General features: G+C 42.2%; 1 protein-coding gene across 2 annotated transcripts in view; it reads left to right on the top strand.

The window, feature by feature from the left end:
• Positions 1-5,997: 5,997 nt before the first annotated feature.
• The window catches only part of ATXN10 (ataxin 10), a 107,367-nt gene continuing 94,460 nt past the window's right edge, over positions 5,998-18,904 (top strand). Inside the window, exons 1-3 of one of the 2 annotated variants that reach the window (XM_075051806.1) lie at positions 5,998-6,300; positions 12,020-12,211; positions 15,246-15,328. In XM_075051806.1, the coding sequence (XP_074907907.1) occupies positions 6,173-6,300; positions 12,020-12,211; positions 15,246-15,328 (403 nt within the window). In that variant the 5' untranslated portion in view covers positions 5,998-6,172. The remainder of the gene's footprint in view (positions 6,301-12,019; positions 12,212-15,245; positions 15,329-18,904) is intronic. The other variant, XM_075051805.1, reaches the window with a different exon arrangement.

The raw sequence follows: 18,904 nt of genomic DNA, 5'->3' as shown, positions 1-18,904 counted from the left end.
CCTCCACTAGATGTCAGTCTGTTGACAGAGCTGGAGGGGTTTAATCCCTGTTTCATAGTAAGGAGCATGGTCAGGATCACAGTTACAATTCTTCACTTCCAGTCACCAGCAGTAACCCAAAATAGGAGATACTCTGAGTCACTGTATTGTTTTTTCTTGTTCTTTGCTCTTTTAGCCCGTCTTTTCCCTCCAGGAAATTTCTCAGCATTGACAAGGTCCGCAAATGCTGATAAATGGGAGCAGCGCCGAGTAACGCAGGATTCCCTGTGGGCATTTCCCTTCGCTCATCCATTCATAAGGGGTCAGGCTTGACACATCTACTCAGGAGGACTACTTCACTTGTGTGTTCCTCAAAAATATTTAAGTGCATGCTTTTTGACTCCCTGACAGTGACCAGGTGGTGAGGAGCTTTTTGGTTATTTCTGTTGCTTAGTAGGGATATTTATTTTTATTTTTTGGGGAGAAGACATAATTTCTGAAAGTATTCTCATCACTCCAATAGTATCTTTATAAGACAGCTGAAGGAGCCAGACTGGACTGCAGGCTTAGTAGATGAATTAGATTTTCCAAGCAGCAGAATCAGGATAATATTTCCAGGACCGTACACAGGATTTTGGAGGATTTTGCTCACAGGTGCTAACTGGTGGCTTCCACAGCCCCCAAAAGGTAAGTTTCCCATGTGCAGCCCCCAAAAGATAAGTTTCCCAAGTAAACATCATGCAAGCCCAGCATGTCAGGTTTAATGTGCATATGGAGAGTGACTACACACTGCATGCAAAGGCAGCGAGCCTGCCTGAACTCTGTCCTGCGACACAGAGTTACTCTGCGTATACACAAAAGCCTGGTGAGCTCAGTATAGAGCACAGGAGTGATTTATGTGCACGTACTTAATAGCAACTTTTTGGATGCTCAGCTGCCCAGGCTGCTGGAGTCCAGAAAAACTGTTGCTGCTATCAAAACACAGTAAAAGCCAAGATTTTCACTTGAGAGATGAGATCCGATTGTATTTGTATGGGAAATCCGTATTATATGGCACAACTTTCAAACTTAGCACTGCTCATGGGAGCATTTTCACACGGGAGTCTAGGACTTAAAATAACATTGGATAGTTGAAAAGGTCACAAGAGGAGACCAGAAACTGCACACTCTCACCTTCACAGTCCTCATCAAGAATCCTCCTTTCCCACAAAACTTTAAACAAAATGCTCGCAACTTATTGCAGATATCCTGTCTCTTATGTAGCATGATACATTTCTGTGCATGCCTTTCTGTGAACCCGCTGCTTACTGTCACCTTCCCCACATCCACCTTTTCTTCTTTAGTCTCAAGATCAGTGTCAACGGCAGCCTGCCTTTTGGAGAGGCATGTCCTTCCCTGCTATGTGCATTGCCTGAGGCATCCCTGTCCTTTCCTACAGACATTAAACTGCAGTAATTGATTTTTTTCCCAGCCACAGTGTTAAACTCTATTATTGTGAACTGACACCCAAAAAGGAAAAATCAGTGACTTTTTAAAGGTTTAGTTTCAGCCAAATTTTCACTACTTCAGCGTACAGGAAAAAGAAAAATGTCATACAGAGGGTCTGATAGAGAGTGAAGTGGACTGTATCCCACTTTCTCCTCTATGCATCGATTTTCTATTTTGGCTACGCTCACCTCCTTTGCCGTCCCAATCCATACTTATCCTGGCTCTCACAAAAATGAGAACATCACTCCTCATGTGCCAATCTGAGTCCTAATTTAGCGTGTACTGTACAATAACAGAGAATAACTCCCCATGCTTTTTACAGGTCTCCCTGTCTCTGATATGCCATGGTTTTATACATGTAAGCAGGTGCAAGCGCACATGCAGGCATGTACAAACCGAACCGGGCGTCTACTTCTGTAGATGTGGGTGCTGTGTCCAGCAGACAAGAGGGATCCTGTCGTGCCCGTTCAGATGCTCAGGTTCTAAGCAGTCAAGCCCTGTATGCAACACTGCTCCTGCAACACAGGAGTTTATGGGTTTTGCCTCTGGGTTCCTCCCAGTCCTGGTAATTAAATCCCAAACATGGGATTTAATGTCAAACCCTGTAACAGGGAGATTCTCTATCCATGAGAATAAATTTCTAAACAGAAGGCGGCCTCTTCCTAACCGAGGTTTTTTGCTTTGCTTGTGCCCTTGCAGCATGGCAATTGCTTCTTGTCACAACTACAAACTGATTGGGAGGGAAGAGGTTGCCACGGCAAGGAAGGGAGCCAGTGGAAAGGCACTTGTTAGGATCTCCAGAGGATGCCCAGCCAACTCGCATCCAAGCTAAAGCAGCCGAAGAGGTATTTTCAGCTGGAGGACAGGAGAGGCGGCAGCTGGGAAATGCATGGAAGGTGCAGGCAGAGCTGCACATAGCACATACGGGTCGGGATGGGGAAAGGGAGGAGGTGGTAAAATAGCACGAGCTTTTCCTCTGTCCTCAGAGGCAGCTGCTGCCAAGGGAAAAGCTAATGACAAGCAGAGAAGAAAAAAAAAATTACTCTTCCTTGGGTGTTTACTGTTTAAAATCAGAACGCTGGAGAACTGCAGAGGTGATGAGCCAGGGCTGGATGCAGCCCTCGCACTCCCAGGGCTGACATGTACTCTACTGATGTGTAAGACAACCTCTGCGTCCCTTACACACAGAAACTGCAGGACTATGTACATTAGCACACACATAGCCTCCTTTAACTTAGCACCAGACTTCTTTAAATTCAGCTGCCATACCAAACCAAAACCCGACATTAAATTCTACATAATATAAATCAACTGTTACATGAATGAGGTGAAATTCATGTACCGTGAAATTCCCCAGGTTATGAAGGAACTAGACTTTGGGCACCAGATATCCTAAGTAGCGTCCCTCCGATCCAGCTGAACGGGGCAAGGTTTGTGTCCTTCCATACACTTGTGCAGTTGCCCAACATGATGATGATAATGCTGATCCTGGAAAAAACACTCCATGCAGATGTGGCATAAAAACTTTGTGAAGGGCAGATGACAGTTACGAAATTCCTCATTCACTCTGGAAATTGGACTGCACCTAACAAATGAGGCGAGAATATCTGCGGGGACTCTGAGCCTGACAACAGTACAGCGGACAGCATTTCATTCGTATTTACTTCTTGGAAGACACCATTCGTTTCCATGACAAACTCCAAGTGCTTTGAACATCTCCAGGGCCTTGCAGGCTTTCTTTCCAGATGGAGGGATTTCTTTCTTATGAAGAATTAAATTTATTTCCGCTATTACATAACAAAGGAGTGACACGTACATCTCGACATCAAATGCAACCGCTCTTTTATGGCCCTTGGACACATGTGTAACATCTCATCTGAAGGCAAATAACCTCTGGAGTTGTTGGCTTGGGGCTGCAATAGCTGTTCTTGGGATTAAGACAGTCTGCAGTATCCATTTCATATGGATTCTTCATTGCTCTTGAATACCTCTAAAAAACTTAAAAGCTGTTTTGTGTTCCACCTCTGGTGGTTAAGAAGATGGTGCTACCTCCTCTCAGATGTGCTCTTCCTCGTCTTAACATAGGTGTTCAGAATTCCTTGGCCGATTACTGTAATTTTCCTGGTGTAAGTGGGAAACTGAGGACTGGCATGAGGGTAGTGTGTGCTCCACAGATCAGTGGATCCGCTGTGGGGCTCACTGCTCAGCAACAAAGGCTAATCAAAAGCATTTTCCCAAGTGCATCAATCAATTTCACTGGATCCTATTAAATACTAGACCCAAAATAAAAGCTTTGGTCTACAGCTTCAAAGCTCTGTGGACCAAGTCATGCTTAATCTAATACAGGCACAAAGTAAGAGACGGAAAACTAATATTTATGCCGGAAACATAACATGCTGCGGGATTTGCTTCCTTAGTGTAAAGTAACTTTTTCCAGAGCCCAAATTTTATCTTCTGATGGAAGTTACCTCCAATAAAAAAGGGCAAGGCTAGTATACGTGTTGTGATTAGAACGTGTGGCCATCTCTCAACATTTGAGATGTGAGGGATTCAAAGTCTTTGACCTGCTTTGCCTCCTGCAGAGCCCGCGTTTGCTGGAACTGGGCAACTGTCTCCTTCCAGAGTCTCAGCTGGGATGGATCTTTCTCTGTGTCCAGCTTCAAACACTGGTGCCTCAAAAGACTGGTCTACCTCTTAATTTGATACAGAACTCTTAAAAATAGGTTCTGCATCATTTTATTTTCAGATGGAGTAGTCAGCTCTAGGTGGATTATTTCCCTTCTTGTAGTTCTCTAAATCTCTGCTAAGAAAAATAACATTTTTTAGACTGTAAGCTCTTGGGGGAAAGCTGGATCTTTAAGGGCTCTGCCTGTGTTCACAGAATCAGGCAGATCAGATGAGCTCAAGATATAACACCTGTGAGTAATCTGGTAAAAATGACTAAATTCTATAATTGATATCCCTGAGACCCTGCAAAACTCCTTTACGAGAAGCCTATCTCAAAATATTGCATAGCCTTGTAATAAAGATGGTTTTGAGCATGTTGTTGAGAATGAATGAAAGCATGGAAAGACTAAAATGAGGAAAACCAAAACCACTGTGGCTGTTTAAGGCAGAAAAAAATTAAAAAGAGATCATACACATAGGCAAAACTATTTTTCACGAGAATCCCTGAGTAATAATCAGTAATACTGACTGAGGAGGCATTTGATGAAACAGGCAGCAAGTCTAAACAAGGTAAAGCTGGCCTATGGAAATTGTTGGAAGAAGATATCACCAAGATCAGGACTCTGTTAAGACTGCCAGCAAAAAAAAAGACTTTTCTGTTCTGCATTGCTTTCTAAGTGTTCTTAAAAAGAAAATATTTATACATGGAGCTGCTGTATGCTATCTAACCTTGCCCCAGGGTGAGCATGAGTTACTTTTGTCTTCCTTTATGTCAGCTGGGGTTAAGTTGAAGCCTTAACAATGTACTAGTTTGAATGAGAGAACTAATGCATCTCCATACTGATGTCTTGGACATCTATGGTCAAGTCTGTATTTTCAGCCATTTGATCTGAAATATTTTGCAATGTAACTCATCAGTACACTACATTAAAAATCTGTATACTTAATGGAGTAAAAGCTGGTTAACAGTCACCTTATAACATCAGATGTTTAAAAAAAAAATAAAAATACCCAAACAGATATGTTTACAAGGGGTAAATAAAAAATTGTTGCTTACAAGATTCATGTTTGATAAAAGACAGGTAAAATGTCAGCTAAAAGATGAAGAAAGTGAGTTAAATTGGACCGCTGGGCAAACTGTGTCCCTTCCCAAACAGGGTAGGATATAATGAAATACCAAATTGTGTATTTGCAGATAACTTTCACAGAGTGCACATGACTATCTTGGCTTTTAGCGTACTCTACGGCTTCCTTCCTTCACTGAAGTTGTGATCTGCTGGTTGCCCAGACCTACTGAATCAGCGGTCAGCGAGAACACGCAGAAGAAAGTCGTTAGGTGCTATAGCTGTATCTTCCCCGGAGCCATCCCTGTTGGGCACTACGTACTCGGCCGCAGCCAGGACTCTTCTGATGTTTCGCCATTCTTAGTCTCGAGTTTCACTGCATTGGAAACAAGTTACTCTTTATTCACGAACAGGCAATTCTCAGAAGCAACAGAAACCGTTAGAAGGAAGAACTTGCACGATTGCAAGAGGCCTTGCCCAGCATCTTTTACGTACTTAATTTCTACTTGTTATTTGAAGCTATTTTTGCTACAGAGCTGGTCGTTGGTGCGTTAGTCACACACAATAACTACCAGGAAGGGGCCTGGAAACACCACTTTCTAGCGTACGAACAACTGCTGACAACGGACATAACAGAAAGTCTGCCCAGCTGGCAACCCAGGACACGCAGGTTTATTCCTAAGAGAGGAGCACGTCCTTCAGACACCAGCCGCGGAAGGGCTAGCTGCGGCACGGCGGCGAGGCCCCCTCCGCTCCCCGCAGCGCCAGGCACCGCTTCACATGCCCTCGGGTACCCGGGGCACCCCCCTCAGCACGCAGCCCCGGCGCCCTCACAGGCGCGGCGGCCATTTTACCTCCGGCCCGGCCCGGCCCCGCCGGGCGAGGCGCACCGCCCGCCGGGCCGGGCCGCCGCCATTTCCGCGCGGCGGGGGGGGCGGAGCTGGGTCGCGCCGGGGCCGGCGCCGGGGCCGGCGATGGCGGCGGGAGCGGGAGCGCTGCCCGCGGCGGCGGCGCGGCTGGGGCGGGCCGTGGCGGCCGCGCCGGAGGCCCGCTTGGAAAGCGTGCGGGCGCTGGCGGGTCTGTTCCGGGAGGAGCAGCCCAGGTTAGCGGGGAGGAGGGGCCGCCCGCGGCCACGTGGGCCGGGGGAGGGAGCTCCGGTCAGCGGGGAGCGGCGGGCCGGGGTGGGCCGCCTGTTGCCGGCGGCAGGGCTCGGCTCGGCGGTGCTCCGAACGCCGTCGTGGCCCTCGGGGGGTCGGCTGCGGGCTCCGCTACGAGAGGGGCCCGCGGAGGAGCGGCGGGGCGCCGCCGGTTCCTGCCGTGAAGTCTCTTGCTTCCCCCGGGGCTGTTCGTGTGGGACTCGGGGGTCACCTGTGGGGACCGGTGGGGGGGTGAAGCGTCCCTTCTCCTCTCCTTTCCCTCGGGGTCCCGTGGGGGCCTGGCAGTCCACTCGTGCCCCTGCACCTGAGGCAGGCCCAGGGCAGGGAGGAAAGGTTCGCGTCCCCCAGTCACAGGTTGCCCTCCTGGGCGCGGGTGCGCCCGGGTGGGTTGCAGCCACGGGAGTAGCCGCTGTGTGGCAAAAAGCCACGGTGAGCCCCTCAGGGTGGCTGGAAGTGGGTAAGGCCGGCCATGTGAGGCCTCGCTGGGCCGCGGTTTCGTGCCAGCCTGAGACCAAGGCCTGGGGACGAGGGTGGAGGTTGTAGGCCTCGGCAGCGGCGGGCACTGGATGCGCTGCGGTGGGGGGACAGGTTGGGTGCCCCTTAGCATTTTTAAGATAGGGAAAGAAAGCATGGGGTTACCAGAGAAAGCAAGGGGCTGGTATGGAGCGTTGCTGTGCCTGTAAAGTCGGGGGGACCTCTGTGATACCGCACAACACTTGGCTTCAGTAGAGGTTGGGCCTGCAGGGAGAGGTTCAGCTGCACGAGCGGGCTTGGAGTCGTGGTTTTTGCTCTTCTGGAAGGTGGGAGGAGGCACAGGTTGGTGTGAAGCTTGTGCTCACTCCTCTCAACAGTAGCTGTTTGAAGGTTATTGCACCTAAGAACTAAGAAATCACACGTCTAAGCTTAGCATAAAATTGTGGTGTTTTTTTTTTTTGTTTTGGTTTTTTTTTGTTAATTCCCAGTACTATTTTTGTTAATTAAATTCCTGTTTAGAAGTGGTGGTGGTGGTAAGACGTACTTACAAACATGTTCTTGTGATCTTTGTGTGTACAGGAGACCTTCTTCTGGTGTTCATCTCAATTTCAATTTCTCAAGAAAGAGAGGAGGACCTGTGCAAATTTGGGGCTTACGTGCTGATGCTTTCTCTGCCTCTTTCTAGCCTTCCTCCATGAAACCTCTGCCATTGTGTTTTACAGAGGAGTAGATATTCACCAAGATAGCCAAGTTTTGCGGGTGCAGGTGGGCAGGAAGAGAGGCACTGTAATTGCCCTTCCAGAAGAACAAAGCTGTAGTGTTAGCTTACATCCTAAAGGATGTGACAGAATGGATCTGAGAGCAGCTTTGGCAATAAATTTGCCAACTGTGGAAAATACTGTTGTTGGTGCTGTTGAACCAGAAGACACAACCCAATGGATGTTTGGTATACGAAATTGTGATATTTAGTGACAATTCTTTTGTTGTTATGTGATTGTTCAGTGCTTGTGGAAACAAAATAATTTACAAATGTGAGTTCTAGTGGTCTGTGATTCAGAAGCAAATAAGGTGAGGAAATAATGCCCCAACTACGAGACCATGGTGTGGAATTTGGGAGACTTGAATTCAGCTGTGTGCTTTATTTGGGACTTTCAGTGATTTTGAGCAGATGTTATGCTTCCATTACTAATCTACAAAAGGAAGAAAATGGCATTATTTTATTACCAGGAATATTGTGAAGTTAAATACTCTAAAGGCTTTTTAGGGACTCTGCTTACAAGAGTGGAATTGTGTAAGTACCTAAAACATAGAGTAGTAATGCAGAATTGCAAACTTCTGGGATATTCGCATAATTCCTGCCTAATTTAATGATTTTTGGAGCCGTGTCTTTTGAACACGGTTGCATTAATGTTTTTAACTCAGTGTTCACTAGGTTGTTATTGCGTACAGTTTCTGTTTTTAACAGTCAAGCACTTAGGTCTTACAAGGAGTGACAGTAATCTTCCTTTTGGCATGAATACATGAATTCTGACTCTCTGTTTTGACTTAATACAAAACTGTGCATGTCTTCCTTGTCTGAGAGCTGGGCTGCTGTATCCTTTGCTTCTGCTTTCTTTTGTATTCCTGCAGAATGCTTCATGCTGAAATCAAGGACAGGTGGCAGTAGCAAATTGTGAAGATCCTGTCTTAGGCAACAAAACATAGGAAACACGTTTATGGAATATCCACAGAGCAGTTCTGAATGAATTTCAAGGCCTGTTTACAATAGAAGGTGTTTTTTAATCTAAAAGCTACTTAGCAGGCTCTTTGCTAGTTTTATAGATCAATATTTAAATATTAGGGAAAAAGTTATGGAAGGAAAATATTTTCCTTTTCAGAAATACATTTTAAATACTTGTAGCTGCTATTTTTATCTGTATGTGAATCTTTGTCGTACTGCTGGAAAAAGATTTTTTCTTTTTTAAACAGTGGTTGTAAGCATTGCTGGGGACCAGTTACCTGAAATCACCCTTGACAGATTTCTTAATGTCAGCTAAACACTTCATGCCCTCCTGGCTAATTTGAGAATTTCGTTTTTTTGTGCAGAAAGATGATTTTAATTAAAATTCCTTTGTAGTACACACTTAAATTGCAATGATGTATAAATGCTTAAGTACAAGCGTTGCACTTAAATTTTCTCTGAATAGAATCCTGCTTTACCAAACAACCTTTAAGTCATTCCTTGTTCATTTAGAATAACTTTTGCTTGTTCACTTAGGCTTTTCTTTTCTGTTGTAGGAAGAGATTTGATTTCTGCCCCAAAAGATCTGGCTTAGGAACGTTCATTTTCTTTCATAGTGTGCAGAGAGAGAGATTTGGAGTTCTCTCTCTCTTCACTGGTATGTAAAAATCCACATCTACTTCCATGTTCACAGTGAGGACAGGCACTTCCTTGTGTACCTCACATTTGCTCTGTTACAACACACAAGAGTTTAATCTTCATATTTTACTGGAAATGTCTACACTCTTAGTTGTGGGTTTTTTTTTAATTTTCAATCTAATATTAAGAGAAAAGTTGTCACAATGGCCCAGTATGCTTGTGATCCAGTAACTGACTAAAACTGTTCTGCTGCATAACTAGGTAATGAGAGTGGAAACTTTTCCAGGATAAGAATAACTTTAAGGTGTCCTTTTACTTGTAGAGTCACAGAAACATGCACAAAAGTACTTGCAGTTTTTTTCACTTCTGTTTTACCAATTTCAAATAATTGAACGTTGTACAATAGTACATGTCTTGCACTGACCACTGACTTCTGTATTTTGAAGCTGGGTCAGGAAATGACCAGTTTCATGTGATAATCCAACACATGGCATAGGCAAATATAAAGTGAACTGGAGCTGGACTGAGAGTTTTCCTATTTTAGAATAATTTCAGTGTTTAAAAACTCATCTGACTAACAGCTAATGGTTCTGTATGGCATCTTCACTCAACAGAGAAGACATGGCTTTTGTGTGTTTGGCATGGGGCCTGGCTGGGTGCTCCTTTACCAGACCATAGCTCTTCTGATGTTTAGAAAAACTTGTGTCTGGATGCATTTACCATGGGTACTGTGGTACGTCAGCCACTGAATCTTCTTTTGGCATGCATGCCTGTCATGGAACGGCAGGAGCTGCACCACTTCTTGCAAGTTAAAGGTTCAAGTCCCATGAATGTTTTTTCTTATGTCTTTAAAAAAACACCCAAATTCCAAACCTTCTTTCTGTTTATAGAAGCTCCACTGTTTTCTTTATGGCTGAGGGCCAGCTCTGCTTTTGGTCTTTGTTGTGCCACTTCGGTGTTTTCCCCTCAGTATTACACCACTGTAAAAAGTGTAAACTGTGGTGGGTTTTTTAATGTAGATGGAGATTGTGTAAGTGTGTTGGTCTTGATCAACAGTGAGGCTGTAGAATGAAATACATATTTCCTGGAGATCTGAAATCTAATGTTGTTTTAAGTTAGTGATGACATTTGTGTACATTGTTGTACTTCTTGCAATGCAAGTGCTCTCCCTTTGTAAGTCTACTCCACACCCTAACAGACCTCGATATTGCATGCACTGTACTGTCAGTAAGATGTAGACGAACATGAAAGTGTCACTCTTGGAGCAACAAGAATGGTAAGAGGCATACAAAATGTGAACTGTGAGTAAAGGCTGAGAGAGTTGGTTTTATTTAGTCCAGGAAAAAGAACATGGCAGGAGCAGGGGTGGGAAATACGAAGTCTTCAGACATGTCTAGGGGTGTTACAGATAGGACATGTAGACGTGGCACTTAGGGAAATGGTCTAGTGGTGGAGCTGGCAGTGTTAGTTCAACGGTTGGACTCAACGGATCTTAAAGGTCTGTTCCAACTTAAATGATTCTACGATTCAATGGTTTGGTTTATGGACATGTGATCACTTGTGATAAAGAGTGGGTAGAATTTCTAATGGTGTAAATGTTTAGACATTTGGACGAGCAGCAGAACATGGGTAATACTCTATCATCCAGTAATGTTTGATCAAGAAATTTTTAAACTCTCCCTTAGGAAGAGTGTTCTGTGTGAATGTATTTTGTTTAATATTACTTTCGATTTCATCTCACTTCTGTTCATAGCTTAGGAGGTATTTTTCAACCTTATGTTTCAGATCCTAACCTTCCTGTTTGATCTTGAGTACACGACAAGTCTGTTTAAGATTCAGGGAGGCTGCGTCTGGATTTTCCTTTTTTGACTCTGGTCAGAAGTATGGGATGAGCAAATTTATTGAACTTTACTGTAGCAATGCCATAAATGCTCTTTGGTGTGGCTTCTTTTCACCAGCAGGTAGTATCAAAACCAAGTTAGCAATGTTTGTAATGTGTTGCCCTCAGATCCTTTCTGAACGTAGAATCAGGGGAGAGAGTATGTGAATAGCTGTGGTTTGGAAATGTTGTGCATATCTGCATGACATATCTGCAGATGTGCATGTCAGTCCTGCGGAGTCTGGTGAATCTATGTGATGCAGCAGCAGCAGTTCTCTCATCCATTCATCTAATATCTGTCTATATGTTTATGGTTTTGTAGTGTTGTTTTCCTAGGTCTTGATACTCTAAGAAGTGGCATGGTATTTTTTGTGTTGGGGTAGTTGACTGCTGAAGTAGACAGAGTTGACTTTCTCCCTTGGCTTTGATTCACACACTTCAGAATGATGCTAGTGCAGCCACCGGCTTTCTTCACAGCTTCTTTTTCTCCTTTTGGTGAAATTTGTGGCAGGCTGTTTTATAATAGAGCTTCCGATACCACCTTCTTCTGAAACTTCTAGTGCTGGACATCTAAACTGTGTTCATTAATTAAAGCAATTCCTAATTCTTAAAACAACATGCAGTGTCATGGATAAACATGCTAGCTATACGCATTATAGAGACTGTCTCTTTTTTTTTTTTTTTTTTTAAATTAAGATTCCAAAGAGCCATTGGAGAGCTGTGAGGAATACAAGTAATATACAACTCTCTGACAGGCCCTTTTCTGAAAAGGCTGGTGGGATGATTGTGTGCATATATTTTGCTCTTTCTACTTGAAGGACCTTCTGTACTATAGATAGTTAAAAAAGGTTGCAGAAACATCTTTGGCTTTACAGTAAGAAGTGTAACTGTCATAGCCTTTTTGATAGCAGTGCATTTTTTTGTTCATTACGAATTTATTTATTTATTTCAGAGAAATGGCAGAAGAAAGTGTATTTCGGGATCTCCTGGAAATCCTGATGAGTGCCTCAAGTGAAATTGAGCAGGCCGATAAGGACTGCTGTGAACTGGTAGATCGAGACACCTGCCTGCTGCTCATAGCAGAATGTTTCAGATGTCTAAGGAATGCCTGTGTTGAGTGTGCCAAGAATCAACATGTCATGAGGTATAGTTATGATCCATTTTAACACGTACAAAAATATGACCTTCTGATGTTTGTGTGGTTTTATATAGAGATTCTTATTTTACACTGCTGTGTTAGTTGATGTATTAACTGGTATTTCCTGCTTGATGCAGTCACTTGAAATGAAGTATGCAAGAACCAAAAATAGCTGACCTATTTGTAGGTCAGAGTTTGGGGCACTGCTGAATAATAGAACAAAGTGTTTGTGTCCTTAGTATGAGTTTTTCTCTTGTTTCTTTAATTTTTTGGATAACATAATAAGTAAATAGTTTTAATTATCAGTTACAGGATTAGTATAGTTTTTAAGGTACATTTAGAGCTGTCTGGTACTCATGGCAAAGTATAGCGTGTAGAATTGTGCATATCAACCCTGATACATATAGTAAACTGGTATTAATGGATAATAAGTAGTCAGTCTGGCTCCTTAAGTTATTTAGCCTCTTGGGGTTTTTTTTGTCTGCATCTGTTGCAACATTGAGGGGATGCTTGGGATACAACCAGCTGTAGTTCCTGAAAATCTGGTACTCTACCTGCTGTCTTTGTTGTTTGTTTTTTTAAAAAACAAAACAAAACCACCCCAAAACCAACAACAAACACTCCCCCTCCAAGAACCTAAGACCGACCAACCAACCAACCAAAAAAAAAAAACCAACCCCCAAACCCATTGCAAGTTTGTTAGATAACAAAGAATTGTTGTGGAGTACAGTCTTAAAATTTGGTTTCTTGGGAATTGTCAGATTTGGTTTATTGAACTAAATATAATTTTGACATGACACAAAGTTGCAACTTCTGTGCTGGGGCAGAATTTTGTTAATGCCACAAAAGTTGCAGGACTTTTTGTAGAAGGCATTAGTTTTAGAATAAGGTAAATGTAAGTTCAGGCTCTTACCTTTTTGTTCATGGCAGTGCTAGCACTTGTGGTCAGGTTGTGGGTCAAGGAACCGATCTGACAGAAAATTTATATGCTTGTTGCTAGGTGGATGTTCAACCAGACTGGGTTCCTTATTGTAACTTACTGTAGCTCCATAGTTACTTGTTAAAACAGGGTGAACAGAATTGCATGGCTGGGAGTCGGTAGGATTGCCTTTTTCAGTAGCATGACAAATACAACCTAGTTATGGATACCTGAATTCCATTAGAAAGTAAAATATTAGCTTTTACTTTCTAATGGAATTCAGATATCCAACCTGCTTCTGAACAAAAATGTGCTCTGCACTGGTTATACTTGTGCTGCGTACTTGCCCTTCCTAGGCAGTTAGCGTAGCCTTGCTCATGTAGGAAGCTGAATGCTAATAATTGTGCTGTCCCTTAGACTGCAGGAGGGGGAAGACCTGTAGAAAGCTCTGACCGTGTTTCTAACAGTGAAGGACTCAGTGGGTCACTTGTTGGATACTGTTTTGGCTTTGTAGCAGCATAACAATTTATGCTCCTTTTAATATCGCACTGGGTGCTTTGAGCCAGCTGTGTATTAGCCATATGTTTGTGTTGATTTTAAACAGTTGCAAATGCACGACTTGTTTAGGAATTAAATGTCCTGAATGATCAAAAGTTGTGAATGGAAGGAAAATTATGTGCCTTTGATGTTAAGTGTGCAACATTCAGATATTCCCCAAAAAAACCCACCCCAAACTACAAACTGTTTGATCAAAATTGAAGCTGATTGTTTCTGGAAAGAATGGAGAGATTGTGAACACATGGATTGCATAACAGCTTTTAAACTATTGGGGAATATGAAGCGTTGTTCTTTCCAGGGTCAGTTCTTCGTCCTTGTGTGCTATGAAGAAATTTGGGGTCTGAAGGAATGGGAAGTGCTTTAATAGATTGTATGTATACCAGTGTGCATGTGTGTATTATATATTTATAAATGTATCTTTGGCTTCTCTTCTGTGTTAGAACTTAATGAGAAGTAGTATGTGTTTGTCAGAAAACATCTGCAGAGGACAATTATTCAGTATTCATATGTGATGATATATTTTTTTAAGTAACTGATGGATGGGTGTGAAGGTTCGGTAGAGATGGTATTGCCCTGTTCTGCAGTTTCAGCCATTCTGTCTTGGCTGATGCCACTCTATCTTGGCTGATCTCTTCTCAAAAAGTGTGACTACTAAAGTACAAATGAGTTAAAAGCTGAAAACTTCATCTGCTTGTACTGTATTCTTTGACTTTCATTTTTTACTCCTGTTGCATGCACGTCCTGGCATGTATGTTGTTTACCTCCAGGATTGCTGATCTCTGGCTGTAGAATTATTTTGGTGTTTTTGATTCCAAATGGCTTCACTTGACTCATTTATCTTCACTATGACCATGTTTTTTCATGTCTGGAAATGTTCGAGGTCAGGTTGGATGGGGCTTTCAGCTACCTGGTGTAGTGGAAGGTGTCCCTGCCCATGGCGCAGGGGTTGGACTAGATGATCTTTAAAGGTCTCTTCCAAGCCATTCTGAGATTCTACCTCTGATTCCTTCTCACTGGAGAAAGGATAATGGATTATTTGACCTTCCCTGCTTTCCTCCGAGAGTTTTGTATGTTTCCCTTTGAACTGGCCCTGTTGTTCCTCTGATGGCTGCTAATCACTCTGTTGGTATTTAAAATCCTCAAAGTTTATTACTAAGTAATGTACATTGACACTTTCCCTGAACACTTGAACTTCAAACAAAGTAAAGTTTTTACACAAATAAAGCTGTTTAAATTACAGGAATAACCTGCTAATTTTGAACATCTGATTTAGCAGAGTAGCAAAAAGAGAGGAAAGGGTACTTAGCTCTGAAGGTGCTGTGTCCAGAATTGTTAATATGCAGGCTGATGCAGTAAATCTGTTCGTTTTGCTTCTGATGGTAGTAGTGTGGCTACTCATAGTCAGGAACAGTTAAGCAGGAGAACCTGCTTTTTATTTCAGACTTTCTGAAGATGTTAAAAGACTTACTGTTAACTTCAGTGAAAAGCCTTTTCACTTTATTTGAGTGTATTTCAAATCAAGTATGGTTATTTTGGTTTTTTTTTCCTCCAATTTAATAATAGGAACTTGGGTCTCATCTCTACGTCTGTCCATTTGATCAAATTGCTCCATGGAATACAAATCAAAGAAGAATTGTTATTGACTGGTAAGGCTGTGGATTTTGTTAAATATATAGCCTGCGCTGTATTTTTTTACGTGGGAAGTCTTGTGGTAGTATGATGTCCTCTTACTGATGTATTTTTTTAATAAATAAGCTTAATTGTTTCTTGAATTGCAGTTAAGAATTGGGGGGACCTTCTCTTATGCTGCTTGAAAAAAATCTCAGCCCCAAGTCTAGTCCAATTGTATTTTCCCTCAACTGTTCCCTGTAGATTGATAAAGGAAAGATATATTGAAATTCTTTAAAATTAACTAGGATATTTGAATGGCAGAAAGGAAAAGTTCTTGTAATACCTCCATTCAAAATATGTTTGCTATTTTTCTGTCTTTTTATTTGATCTGCAAACATAGTGAAATGAAGAAATACTCCTTTTTTATTTTGATGACACTTGAAATAATTTATCTGATTCCAGGAAACAAATTTTGGCTGTGACTTATTTAAAATTATTTTTTAATTTGCATTTCTATGCTGTGGTTGCTGGCCAGTCAGGGTAGTATCTGCCAAGAACTAAGTACTGATCTGAGTAGTGTTCACATTTCCTCAATGAATGAGTTTTTTCTTTTCTTTTCATGCAGTGAAGAAAAAATCTGACTGTAGTATCTTTCCTTCTTAATGGCAGTTATTGCTACCAATTTCTACCAAACTCATTTCACTGGATATTAAGGCATTTTCAGTAATCCTCTTCACAATCTGCGTTTCCCTGCGTATGCATGTGGAGCTTGATACAAGGCATCGGACCCCAGTCTTTACTGTGTGTGGTTGGAGAGAGTAGGGAACATTTGGTTTCTCTTGCTACTTTTATTTCTTTTCACTCCCATTACTTGGATGAGGTTTTTACTGGGTTCCTGTTGCTGCTTTTCTATCATTTTGCGAAAGCAAGTGAAATTACCGTCATTACAGTAACTTACCCTCAAACACCTTTATGAAGCTGGGAAAGAGCAGTGAAGTCCAGGATACAGTTTTTCCTTTTGCTGCTATATTTGGCTCAAAATGAAGCCTTTCAGGCATGTGACGGTATTATGCTTAAGCCACGTTCAGTCCTTCACCCGTTGCTGGAATCCTCCTTCCAGGGAAGGATCAGTGATGCTAGCACAGCCCTTCAGTGTGGCAGGATGAGAACTAAACCCTGTGGGTGGCAAAAAGAGGGCTTGCTCAGTGACCATAAAGAGGAGGAACTGATAGGACACAGGAGTGACTCTCAAGCTGTGTCACAGGGAGGACTGGGAAAAGGCATGGAGGGCAAGAATGTCCTGCCCCACAGTTGTGAACCCCTCCATAGACCACTAAGAGAAAAGGAAAAGCAATGGGAACTGAAATGCTGGGTTTGTCCAGCCTGGGGTCCCTCCTAGGGTCCTTGACAACTTGAGGCTCGAAAGTCTGTCCTGGGCAAGTGGACTTCCCACCTTCAGCTTACTCAAGGCATCAGGAATTGGCGGTGTGAGAATACCACCTTTCAGTGGTGCCTCCCAGTATCTAGAGGAGAGTGAGCAGGGTGTACCCCTTGCTGGTTACATGCGTGGCCTGAGGTTTCCCCCTTAGTCTTGTGGCTGCTGACCCCTCCTTGGTGGGTTATCATATGCATGCGTGCTGTTCTGCTGCTGGGACCTGACGAAGCAGCAGTGAATGTTACTCGGCAAAAAAGAAAGGAGGGGGTGGAACCCAGTAACTTGATTAACTGCTTCAGACTCCTTTTCCTAGCCAGAGGATGTTGTAAAATCTCTATCAGCATTGAAAATTAAGGGGGGCATCGACCAGAAAGTTTTTAACAGTATCTCAATAAAAAGTGTTTTGTGACCGTTATTCTTTGTATCTGTTCAACAAATGGGTTTGAGTTGTAACTAAAATTTGATGTATTGACCCAGGATAGATGGTTCGTTTGATAGTGTATGTAGTATTGATCTCATTGAGAAATGTCTGTGATGAGCATGGCTGAGGTATTCCATTTATGTTAGTACAACAACAACAAAAAAATAGACAAGCAAGTGTTGCTAATTCCTTGCTGAGTGGTCTGTTGAACTTTGTTCTAAGTGAAAATTAAGCTAGTGCCTAGAGCACCAGCTCCTTCTACAGGGTATACCTCAGAAGTTAACAGTTACATTCAACTGTAGATTATTAGTAGTACTTTCAAAAGTGAGGCAAATTGGCCTTGAATAGCGCTGTTGAAACAGAAGCAAGCCATGAAATTAGTAAATGTTACTGTGTTTACTAACTACATTTCTGCTTCATGATTCTCCTCCTCATATTTCATATAGGAAATTGGGTCACAGGGCTAGAGTAGCATGTGTATTTTGTTCTAGCAGATAATTAGGTGTTAAGTGGAATATTTCAGGTTGTTCATTTGGATATGTGTCCCGTTTCCTCCTTTAAATGGCTGCTTGGATTTGATGATTCCTCTTGGTGCCTGTTTATATCCTTAAGGTATTTAAATACCTTCATGTTGCATCCATAGCAACAAAATACAAGGATAAGAGGTAATGCTGTATTGCACAGTGAAAAACAATAATGTTTCAGTTCATGTCCCTGTGACAAATTCCCAGAGCAAGTTATTGTAGGCTAAATAAATTTGAAGTTGCAACATTATTATATTTATGAAGAGGAGAGATTGAAAATTCTTTATGCAAACTTATTTTAACCTGATCTGTGGTATGTTTTCACTCTTATCTGTTGGTAACTTAAGACTTGTAAGTCTCTCAGTGGTGTGGTATTTTTTGTAGGAAAGTTCAGTGTAGTACAATTTGTAATGGATAAACCCATAAATGAAATAAAGTATATATTCTCTGGCCACTACTGTGACCAATGTGGTGGTTCTAAGGGAGGGGACGAACTGCCTGTTCTAACAATATATTAGTGATCAAAGCAGCAAAAAAGGAGGTGCTGTGCAAAGTGGTGTGATTAAAAACTGTTGCTTAGATTCATTCAATTACATTCAGACTCCTTTACATCATCTCTGCTAGGAGAAATACTTTTTTTAGTACTTTATCTTAGGCCAAAGTGTTACATACATGGTTAATTTGGTTCCTCACTTCAGTATATTTACTGAAACAACTCTACTGCAAGTTTTCAGTATATCTCTTTTTTCTTTTTTTTTTTTTAATGCTATAAAAAGTTAGATAACTTCCTGTATGCTTGTAATATACTTGTCCCAGCCAGCTGTGGAAAAAGCTGTTGTTTTGAGTACATGATATGCCACTAAGGCAATGGGGCAGAAAATCTGAAGGTAAGTTAGTGTGTCTGTCCTGGAGTAGCTCTTTAAGGCTTCAGATAGGTTTAAAAATAACTAGTTAATTGATACATATGGCATATAAAGGTTGTCCAACCCCAACTGCAAGTCAGCCATCCCTGTAATAATCATCTTTCTTTTTAATACATATATTAAAATAACATTTTTAGGCCTTTACTGTATGGTGTTGCTACAGATAGCTGTTTGTCCCCATTCTTCCTCCCTTCTTATTTCCCAAGTTAGTTGTAGTTGCATTCCATAGCCTAGTTTCTCTTCTCGTAATTGCTTACAATACATAGTAGTAATTTGTCTTGAGCAATTCATATTCTGTAGTACTTAGA

This window comes from Buteo buteo, chromosome 19 (genome assembly GCF_964188355.1).
Source record: "Buteo buteo chromosome 19, bButBut1.hap1.1, whole genome shotgun sequence".
Lineage (NCBI taxonomy): Eukaryota > Metazoa > Chordata > Aves > Accipitriformes > Accipitridae > Buteo > Buteo buteo.
Note: the sequence above shows the minus strand (reverse complement) of the source record. Positions and strands in the feature narration are given on the sequence as shown.